Source organism: Primulina huaijiensis, chromosome 16 (genome assembly GCF_012295235.1).
Source record: "Primulina huaijiensis isolate GDHJ02 chromosome 16, ASM1229523v2, whole genome shotgun sequence".
In the NCBI taxonomy this organism is placed as follows: domain Eukaryota; kingdom Viridiplantae; phylum Streptophyta; class Magnoliopsida; order Lamiales; family Gesneriaceae; genus Primulina; species Primulina huaijiensis.
The window spans coordinates 11,810,713-11,822,974 of record NC_133321.1 but is presented as its reverse complement, the minus strand read 5'-3'; the positions used below and the strand labels follow the sequence as shown (position 1 = coordinate 11,822,974).

The 12,262-nt window shown below is 36.4% G+C and overlaps 1 protein-coding gene across 1 annotated transcript; it reads right to left on the bottom strand.

The window, feature by feature from the left end:
- Positions 1-946: 946 nt before the first annotated feature.
- On the bottom strand, positions 947-2,029 carry LOC140961011 (uncharacterized). Its single transcript, XM_073419337.1, has one exon. The coding sequence runs from the start codon at positions 2,027-2,029 to the stop codon at positions 947-949; it is 1,083 nt and encodes a 360-aa protein (XP_073275438.1).
- Between the last annotated feature and the right edge of the window lie 10,233 nt (positions 2,030-12,262).

Sequence of the window (12,262 nt, the reverse complement as noted above, 5' to 3'; positions counted from 1 at the left end):
CGAGACTACGAACGAAAGGTGTAAGTCAATGTTAACCGGGAGATTAACTTGAGTCAGATTGGACTCTAGTTTCCCTAAAACCACATACTTTATTTTATTGCTATTGTTTGACATTGATATGATTAATCTATTGAATTATAGAGAATAGAGAATAGCCGACAGCTATTGAGCGAGAGTCATTGACAGAAGGGCCAGAGTGTGACAGAGTGGTCATTGGCCCATTGCACATTGTCACAGGATAGGTTTGGCGGATATACCAAGTCTGTGGCAGATATGCCAAGACACTGGATTATTGAATTATATCGATATTGCTTAGGGGCGGATTGACTCCTATCGCTGAGATTCGATATATGTGTCAATGTCCAGAAACCGGGATCCCTAGAGTAGAAATATGTTGAGTATGAGATGACGAGTCAGATTGTTTTATCTGTATTCGCTAATGTGTCATAAATTACGATTCATGTTCTTTGATACATGATTTATGCTTTTGTATATGATTTTATACATTGCATGTATACATGTTTTATACTGGGATTACATTCTCACCGGAATTATCCGGTTGTTGTCGTGTTTGTATGTGTGCATGACAACAGGTGGGACAGAATCAGGGTCGAGGAGATGAGGAGAGATCGTGATTAGAATGGAGACTACGGACATTGATGTTGATGTAAATAGGGTTGGAACACTTGACAGTTAGTTGTTGAACCTGAGTTTAAATAGATGTTTGTTGTACAAGACTTGTACTTTTATACTGAGATGTATATGAGATTGATTTCACTACGTTCCGCATTTAAAGAAAAAAAAATTTTATGACCCAAATTACTTGATTAGTAAATTGATCCTAATGATGATTAAGAATTGAATTAGCGTTCGGGTCCCCACAATTAATTTTGCCGATAACTGCATAACTATATTTCAAACACAGATGCAGTCACTACCATGACATTCACTTTTGATCTCGCGTTCTCAATCCAAAGATGCTACCTTTTTTCGAGTTCATCTGTTTCCGCTTCACCTTCACATCAATCCCACCATCCACAATGGATTTAAGCACAATCTGAACCTTCTCCTCTGATTTTTCCCCTTTTTTCGGAGTGTAGATCACAATATGTATTTCATCGGCCAATGATCTTCGAGCCAACACTGCACCAACGCTAGCACAAGCACTTCTATTCTTAGTGGACCCCAATTCGAATTTCATATCCTTGGAAATAGAATGTGACACGGCTACAATATTGCTAGTCGCCCGGTGAATGATGCAAGCACGTACCAAGCCTTTTGATATGTATATATCCAAGCAAAATGGCTCGTGATAGGGAGCCGTCAACTGATTGAAAGTGGGAACTCTTTGCTTCTTTATGGCACTTAAGTCTCCCAATTCGCGAAACCGATACATCATGAGTCTATTCTTGTCAAGAATTTCAGTTTTATCATCTTTACTTTTCTTCATTTTTGTCAGGCGATCCTTCTTTGATGTTTCTTCAACCCCAGAAATGGATTTCGGACTTGAAGTTTCTTTCTTTTTGTTCTCTTTGCTTTTGTTGTTATTCTTCCCCTCCTTCAAAGATTTCCTCCTATGGAAATCAAATTTATATTCTTCGTACTCTTTGGAATCCTTGTTAAGCTCATTGAACAAATTTCGGCAAATCCTCATATCATCAAAATCATGCCCATCCACATTTAAAGTGACAGAATTCACCACCTGAATACCACCATCGTTATCTTGACCGCGAAACAAAGGCCTGGTTTTAAATACTTCAAGCTTCTCATTGGCTATCCAAGCATCCTTTAACCCCAAAGAAACTCGCCAGGTTTCATCATCCATGAGTTCGATCTTGCAGTCCTTCAAGCCAGCATCATTATCCATGAACAATGGCGAAAGATGGATCCTACTAGTAACAGAATATTCCCTTTCATGACAGAAAAATCCCGCGGTTCTATCTGAAAAAAATTGAATACAGCATGAGAACGAATGAGTATTCGCCACCGATTTCAAGATGGCGATTCTTCTCGAGAGTACAAATGCCATTTAGTAACCGTAGAAAACTCTCTGAAAGCCAGAACTTTGATGGGATTTCTCGTTTCGACAATTTATCAAATAGTTGGTGGCCCAGTGACACATCCTCCTCGTCGTGAGCCTGCGGAACGGAGATGATTTAGCTCCGATGATCGGTGCGGCAGCCTGGAGAAGATTCCGACGAGTGATTTCATCTAAAAACGGAGCGAATTTATTTGGGAATTCAAACTAGGAAATCCAGTTTCATATTTATTCCTTTGCTATTTTTGAAAGAAAATCGAATTTTGCGTAGGTCAGAAAAGCTCCATCAGATACGGTTCGAATTTATTGAAATTTTAAGATTTTTAAAATTTTAATTATCGAAACATTTGGAAATTATACGTAAAAATTGATAAATATATAACATAAATTTTAGTATATACCAAGTAAATAGAAACATCACTTGTCATTAACTAATAGAACCAAATATATATAATGTGAAATCGAAATTTTACCGAGCAAACAAAACCAAATTTTTTTTCGTCAAAATCGAAAAAACTTATATTTGGATCGATAACCAAATCAATAAAAAACTTTTAAAAACCCTTAAATTAAAAGAAGAGACATCGACAATATGGATGTCCCATAAACTGCATAAAATATATAAATATAATATAATACAATTTAAATAAATATATAAAATTTAATCATACGATAAATAGATATATGTAAAAAAAAAAAAAGGTATTTTTTATAAATAATTTAAAAATAAAAATTTATTTTAAAATTTATTTTTTTAAAAAAATTTTGCACAAATAATGTAATCCGTGCTTACGAAGCACGAATGCTCGGTACACGTGAGCATTATCCGCGCTTCGTAAGCACGGATATTGCTCCATGGTGGTGGTGGAGCATCTGTGCTTCGTAAGCGCGAATGCTCCACGGTGGAGCACCACGTCGATTATCCGCGCTTACAAAGCGCGGATAATGCTCACGTGGACTACTCTTTATCGTTCGTTTCAGCATGTACTTCAACTTTTTAAAAAGTTTTTTATGACTTTTGAAAAACTTTCACGTTACTTCTGATTTTTGAAAAACTTTCACGTGACTTCTGATTTCTGAAATATGTCGAGAAATTATTGAAAAGATTACTTTTTTTATATTTTTTTATACGCCTTTAGTACTCTATGTAATGCTTTGAAGTTCGAAATAAGTTGTATCTTCGTTTCTGAAAAATATTTTAAGTATCTTTCTATATTTTATTCGAGCATTCATATTAAATTGTTATTTCAAATTTCCTCGTCAAAATGTCTAATATCGACGTACTCTTATATTTTGGTAGTCATGTAGTTATCGATAAAGGATCGGTTGAATATAGTATTCTACTTGTTAGACCGATACGAGTATCACGATCTATTAATTTGTTGGAGTTGATTGAAGTTGTGCATAAAATGTTAGGAATTGATCCAATGAAGTTTTCTCTAAGGTTTTCAACCAAATATTTATTCATGAAGAGATCATCTTGGAATGAAATTCAAGTCAATCTCGTTGATGACGATGCTCTACAGTTTATAATGTAATGTGACAATATGCATATGTTGCATTTATACGTGGAAGCAAATTCAATTGAGCATCATGTTGGATTTGATGATCCTGAATCCTACGTTCCACATGCATCCGATTCAGGGTTCAATAACAAACCCGGTACTTCTACATATAGTGGTTTCCAGGATCTAGAATCTTATGTTCCACATGTTACTGAAGGACTCGGTAATATAAAATTCGATGATGTAAGTGGGTCTTGAGATCAATATATCAATGTCTCGTCGGAACAAAATCGTACTCCATATTGACCGAATCCAACATTAGATACGAGTGCTCGTTGTCCGGATCTAGCCACTAATGATGATATTTGAAGGAGTGATTCTGATCCTGATATTTCATATAGCGAGTCTGAAGAAGAAGAAGTGAATGATGGTGAGGAAGTGAATATATTTTCAAATCCTAATGAGGGGACATCATCTCGACAACCACCTCATGACATTTTACAGAGACAGACCGTACCATTTTTTTCAAACACTTCTGAAATGCCATCATTTTTCAATAAATGTTTTAGGGAAGAGCCTCCTGATTATGTCGATGTACCTTCTGTAATGCAAACCAGCTATTATAATCTGGAGAGAGGTGAATTATGCGTTAATTAAAGATAAGAATGATCTTATTGCACTTGTGAAGGATTATTCAGTTAGATTTGTCAGGCGTGAGTACCGTGTCGTGGATAGCAAACGCAGCTTGTGGAAATTACGTTGCAAAAATCATTCTTCTACAGTAATTTGTCGATGGGGACTTCGCGCTTCTTTGAAGACCAAAACTAGTTATTGGAAAATAACAAAATATGACGGACCTCACACATGTATATCTACCTCTGTTGGTATAAACCATAAGAATTTGAACATTGATATGATGGCACATACACTGTCACACCCTTACTCTATACTTAGCATAATTACCATAATCAAAATAAGGTTTGAATGATATAATTATAGTATTAAGCAAATCAAACAAAAGGCATCACTTTGATCGTTTATAAAAATTTTGGCATGATGTCCCTATATTTTGTATACACCAAAAAACTCAAGCAATACTATTTATACACCCTTATAAACATATTCTCATATACAAACATACTTTGTATCATCATACATAACATGGAACTTGTTTCAAACCCTGACATAAAATTTACTACAATACATATACGGAAGCTATACAATAAGATATCCCGGTTCTTGTCGAGGTAAGGCACGTCACAAGCATCCATTGGCGAACCGGCATCCTACGTCTCTCCACTACCTGATTCTGTAATACATGAGCTACGTGTGTTTATAAAACTCAATAAGTTGGCACGTGTACGTATCAATATGCGTAGAAGGAGCATACATATCAAGTCGTGATCAACAATGAATCTTTAAACCATGTCATATCATAACATATATTCATGTTCATTTTTGTACTTGAGCCTCATTTGTTGACCTGTACTACCGTGCTTGCTTTATTATATAGCTACTACTGTGTTGGACGTCAGGGAGCAACCTTTGGCAACCCCACGCTCCATGAACATATATTGGCCAATAGGTTTGGTGGACTTAAAACCACCCATGATGTCAAAAAGCTCTATATCATGTAAACATCAATCCTTTTCTTTTTATGTTCATGTTCATGTTTTCAACATAGCACCCATCATCGATATTCATGAGTTTCTTACATATTTAATACATAACTATGGAATATGGTGCTATATTTTCATCAATAAGATACTAACAATGTACATATAGCAATAATCAATGGGAAGTATTTGAAATCATAATATTACTCATGTATTACTTCAAAAACATGTCAACTTACAGTCCAAGCTTAATAACACTTGTTTGAGACGGTGTTTCTCGCTCCTATACTGTCAAATATACCAATAATTCAGTCACTATTGTATAAACTAGATGAAAATCGTTCCTCTACATGTAGAACAACTAAAAGAGAAGAAAACTTACACCTCTATGATGTTCTTGTGATGGAGAACTAAGATCTATCTTCAAAATGATGAAGGAAAGGAAGAAGGGAGCTTTGGGATGAAGTTTTCTTGATTTCTTTCGTGTTTTGCTGAAGAAGAGATGAAGGAAGCTGATGGAAATGTTCAGAACTTCGAAACTTATCATCTTATATATAAGGCGGCGCTCGGGCGGTCATGTTCTACCGCCCGGGCGCGGAATGTTCGGTCCGGATACTAGATTTTTCATGCACTGGCGCTCGGGCGGTCGTTTTCTACCGCTCGGGCGCCACATGTTCGGTAAAATTTTTGAGCTTGTAATGTACCGGCGCTCGGGCGGTAAAATTTTACCGCTCGGGCGCCACCTGTTCTGACTCTGCGCACTGTTTCATCAAAGATTGCTCCAGAAACGTCTCTTTCGTTCGTAATCTGAAAAAATGATAAATAAAAAAGTTGTAGCTCTATGTCTTGTTTGAATCTCCAACTAGTTTCAGGTCATTTGGAGGTCTGAGTAAAAATTTATGCTCATTCTCCTAACATATGTCAGTGAGGGAATGACGGTATACACGACACACTTCGGGGCACTTTTGGCTTGTCTTCCACAATGATTTGGACAAAACCCAAACATGAAAGTTGTTGCATTATATCGTAGCTTTCTAATGGTTATGGCCTCGTTCAATTTGGATCAGTATTCAAATCATTATGCTAAAACCCGTACAAACTACCATATTTTCATCTCATTTCCTACCAACTTCATAACACTACTTCTACCTACACATCTTACTATAACTATTTAGACATATTTTCATTCTCAATACACCATGAACAATATAAAAGTCATGTTCAATCTCAAAATTGATACCTCAATCAATATGTAAAATATAATGAGCTAAATAACTATCTATAATGACATAAACGTATTACTAATCATTTGTACGAGTAACCGGACATTACAATTCTCCCCTCCTTTAAAGAATTTCGTCCTCGAAATTTGACATACCATATAGTTCAGGATATCTCTGTTGGATCTTGTCTTCTCGCTCCCAAGTTGCTTCTTCGATTGCATGATTACGCCATAACAATTTCACCAAGGGTATTTCCTTGCCTCGTAACACTTTTGATTTCCTGTCGAGGATTTGAACCGGTTGTTCTTCATATGAGAGATTCGATGCAAGCTCAAACGGTTCGTAATGAAAAACGTGAGAAGGATTGGCTAAATACTTTCGTAGCAAGGAAACAAGAAAAACTTTATAAACGTTTGATAAACTCGGTGGTAATGCAACTCGGTAGGCTCTGTCTCCTATTCTTTCCAAGATTTCAAATGGACCGATATATCTTAGACTCAATTTTCCTTTCCTGCCAAAACGTAAAATGCCCTTCAATGGTGATATCTTTACAAATACATGGTCACCAACCTGAAATTCCAATCAACGACGTCGCACATCAGCATAACTTTTCTGTCGACTCTGGGTAGTGTGCATTCTATCTCTAATCTTGGTTACCAATTCGGCTGTCTGTTGCACCAATTTAGGGCCAAATAACTTTCGTTCTCCTATTTCATCCCAATGTACCGGAGAGCGACATTTTCTACCATATAATGCAGTATATGGTGCCATTCCAATGCTTGATTGATAACTATTGTTATATGTAAACTCAACCAACGGTAGTTTACTGTCCCAACTACCTGGAAAGTCAATAGTACAGGCCCTCAACATATCTTCTAAGATCTGATTCACTCGTTCTGATTGTCCATCAGTTTGAGAGTGGAATGCTGTACTAAATGCTAATCGAGTTCCCATAGCATGATGTAAACTTTTCCAAAATGCAAAAGTAAATTTTGGATCTCTATCAGATACAATGGACACTGGGATGCCATGAAGCCTCACTATCTCCTTGATGTATTCTTCAGCATATTGATTCATCGTGTATGTGGTCTTCACCGGAAGAAAGTGAGCTGATTTCGTAAGTCAATCCACAATAACCCATATATCATTGAATCCTCTTTGTGTTCTTGGCAAACCAAGGATGAAATCCATTGTGATATGTTCCCATTTCCACTCAGGAATGGGTAGCGGTTTCAGGAGCCCTGCTGGTCTTTGATGTTCAATCTTGACTTATTGACAAGTTAGACATTGTGCAACAAATTGAGCAATGTCCTTTTTCATACCTGGCCACCAAAATAATGGTTTCAAATCATTGTACATTTCGTGCCTCCTGGATGGATCGAATAGGGAGTAGCATGAGCATCAATAAGAATGTCGGTTCTGATCGTTCCTTGTTTTGGCACACATAGTCTCCTTTGATATGTCCATATTCCTTCTCCATTCAATTCAAAGTTTGAATGTCCTTTATCTTCATCTCGCTGTCTCAATTGCTGTGATTCATTATCTGCACTTTGTTCGACTTTAATCCTATCTGCAAGTGTTGGTCGAACTATGAGGGATGATAACTGGATTGCAGTGCCCTTTGGCATAACATCAATCTTCAAGTTCTGTAAATCCCATAAAATTTGTTCTTGTACTTGCATTGTGGATATAGAACTTGATTTTTGACTTAACGCATCTGCAACAATATCGGCTTTACCTGGATGATAATTAATAACACAATCATAATCTTTCACTAATTCCAACCAACGTCGTTGTTGCATATTCAGTTCTTTTTGCGTGAATAAATATTTCAAACTCTTGTGGTCCGTGTATATTTCACACCGTTCATCATACAGATAATGGCGCCATATTTTCAACGCAAATACCACTGCTGCCAATTCTAAATCATGTGTGGGATAGTTCTTTTCATATTCTTTCAATTGTCTTGAGGCATAAGCAATGAACTTTCCGTGTTGCATCAAGACTGCTCCTAAACCTTGTTTTGAAGTATCACTATATACTACAAAATCTCCTGATCCTTCTGGAATAGCAAGGACCGGTGCTAAGGTCAATTTTGTCTTTAACTCTTGGAAACTGTGATCACATGCTTCATTCCATACAAATTTCACATTCTTTCGAGTTAAAGCAGTCAAAGGCAATGCTATCTAAGAAAATCCCGCTATAAACCGACGGTAATAACCAGCTAGCCCAAGGAAACTACGTACCTCGGTAACAGTGATAGGTCGTAGCTAGTTATTGACAGCTTCAATTTTACTTGGATCCACTGATATACCTTCTTTTGAAATGATATGACCCAAGAATGATACTTGTTCAAGCCAAAATTCGCATTTCTTCCATTTGGCATATAATTGTTTATCTTTCAAAGTTTGCAAAACTAATTGCAATTGTTCTCGATGCTCCTCTACAGTTCGTGAGTAGATGATAATATCATCTATAAACACAATCACAAACTTGTCTAAAAATGCCTTGAAAATTCTGTTCTCATCAAATCCATAAAAGCAGCTGGTGCATTTTTAGTCCAAATGGCATTACAAGAAATTCATAATGCCCGTACCTGGTTCGGAAGGCAGTCTTTGAGATATCATCTGATTTCACTTTTAGTTGATGATAGCCTGATCGTAAATCAATCATCGAAAAGATGGCAGCTCCTTGTAATTGATCAAATAAATCATCAATTCTGGGGAGTGGATACTTATTTTTGATTGTCACTTTGTCCAACTCCCGATAATCAATACATAGACGGAGGGTACCGTCTTTCTTCTTCACAAATAAAACAGGTGCACCCCACGGTGAAAAGCTCGGTCTAATAAACCCTTTATCAAGCAACTCCTGTAACTGTTCTTTCAATTCTTTTATTTCTGTAGGAGCTAATCGATAAGGAGCTTTTGAGAGCTGATGAGTTACTGCCACAACATCAATTACAAATTCGATCTCTCTATCTGGGGCTAAGCCTGTTACATCATCCGGAAATACCTCTGAAAATTCACAAACAACATCTGTATCCTTTAACTCACAAATAGGTGGATCAATAGTTAACACAGATGCTAAATATCCTTGACACCCCTTCTGTAGAAATTTACAAGCCTTCATACAAGAGATTATCTGAAGAGGTAAGGATATACCTGCACTTGCTACTGTGAATGGTTCAGCTCCTACTGGCGCAAACTTGATCATCTTTAAGCCACAGTCAATAGTAACTCTGTACTTAGAAAGCCAATCCATTCCCAATATCACATCAAAATCAGTCATCCTCAGAACTATCAAGTCAGCATACATCTGATATCCTTGGACATATAATAGACACCCTCGCACAATCTGATCTGTCTGTAATTCTTGTCCAGAGGGTAAAGCTATGGCGAGTTGTGTTTCTGTTGTACTTACTGTAATGCCCAGTCTCCTTACAAACGATTCCGAAATAAAAGAATGCGTGGCTCCTGAATCTAGTAAAACAATAGCAGTAATACCAGAAATCTAGAACATACTAGTGATCATCGATGTATCCGCATCCACTTCCTCTTTAGACATGGAAAAAAGGCGTCCATGTACTTTCTCAGAACTCCCTGGACAATTCCTGGCGAGATGCCTTGGCTTTTTACAACGATAACAAACATTGGAACCTTGCATACATTCCTCGCCATGAAGTTTGCCACATTTAGGACGAGGTGGTCTGTCCTGTTCTTTACGTGGAGGGGGACCCTTGCCACAGGGTTCCTCTGGTCTAGTACCCCTGCTATCAGTCTTTTTGCCTTGTCCCATTTCTTGGCTCTTCTAAAAGTACTGCTGCCTTCGTTGTTGCCTGTCCCTGTCAATGTCATGTTCATCTTGTTCTGCCATAAGTGCTCTTTCAACTATCTCCCCGTATGTAGCAACTTTCGACATCCGTACATCTCTTTTAATTTCATAGCGAAGTCCCCGCATGAAGTGTTCACCCTTACTTGTGTCATCTTGTGCAATATACGGTACATATTGGACTCCAGCCTCAAATTGTTGTAAGTATTCTGTCACTGACATGGTTCCTTGCTTCAGGTTAAGGAAATCGCTGGCTTTCTTGGCTCGTACATCTTTACTGAAATACTTGTTGTAAAATACGGTTTTGAAAGTTTCCCATGTCAATGGTCCAACCGGTAATGCAACCCTTGCACTCTCCCACCATATTCTTGCATGTTTTGTTAAAAAAAAGACGACACAAGTTACTTTGTCAACATCTTCCATATGAAGTGAAACGACCCTGATTTTTTTTTCCTAATATCTAAACCATAACTTCTAAATTCCTAAATAAAATAATTTAACATAATCATGAATCCTAATAAATTAACAATTTAAAACTCAAGTGCATAAAATAATTCCTAAATCATCACCTAACCAAAACATCCTAAATTGTCCTTTGAAAAGATCACTAACAATAAAAATAAAGCATCAGAATTATCTAATAAAAATCATTAACATAAATCTTTAAATCTTAAATCTAATAAACTAGTGCGGAAACATAAAGGCCCTCGGGTGTGTACTGCTGCACTCGATCGACTCAATCGTCACCGCCTCCAAAAATCATCAAATCCTACATCATACAAACCTAGTGAGTCTAATGACTCAGCACGTTCTAAACATAGATAACAAATAATACATATACAAGCACATGCATTTAAAAATCCTATTTTTATTTAAAATAGCTTTTGAAAATAAATAAACCATTTTAAAATCCTTTAAAAATCATTCAAGGATAATTAAATCATAAATAGAAAAATCATTTTAAAATAACTTTAAGCATAAATAAATCATTTTAAAAAAAATAGCTTTAATCCTCATCGTAAATCATATATCATAAAAATTATTTTTATCATAAGCTTTCAATCATATATCATTTTGGGTGAAGTTTGATCCTTGAAAGTGACTAGCTTTTATCCTTTGGTCGACTGCAGTCTTAGCTCCACATGGTCCATGGGGGTGTGCACTAGGCTCCACCGTGGAAATACGTTCGTCGGGGCTCCCTCGGGGGCCTTCTCCCATAGACGGGCTCCCTCTGGGGCCTTTTCCCACGTATGGGCTCCCTCTGGGGCCTTCTCCCGTATATGGGCTCCCTCTGGGGCCTTTTCCCCTCACGTTATCCCCACAAAATCATATATCATAAATCATATCTTTTGTCACAGTCAATTCACATCCCTCAAAATATTTTTCATTTTCTTTTAAAATCATAAAATAACATAGCTTTCCAAAAATAACATTTTAAACATTAAAAATTGCACAGCTTTACCATAAATCGTAAAAATACATATTATCATCAAAATCATCATTTTAAATCATAAAATATCATTTAACATGCGTTATGATCCTACGGGACGCTGCCAAGCATTTTAGTATTTTCCTAAGTGTAAAAAGACCGTTTTGCCCCTGGACGTAAAAATTCTCGAATTTATCTTTGTCTCACTTTTAATGACATGAGATTATTTTAAATAATTATTTAAGCTTAAATTAATTTTCTCATATTTTTATTTGGCTTAAATCGATGACTTTTAATTTAATCATTAAATATAACATATTAATGCGTTTTAATCCCGAATTAAACCAAACCTTAATATAAAATTCCCAAATTAAAAACTTAGACTTATAATAATTATTTAAGCTTAAACCTAATTTTTCATAATTTTATAAAGCTTAAAACTAGGCGTTTCAATTAACTTGTCAATTAGCGTTTCGTGAGGCGATTAAATCCCGATTAAATCCAAAACTCGTTATTTTGACCCCAAATTTTAAACACAGCATTTTTAATATTTATTCTACCCTTCCAAGTCATGAGCCACCCCCGTGGACCCATGGATTCATTTTTTTGTTCTTAAATTT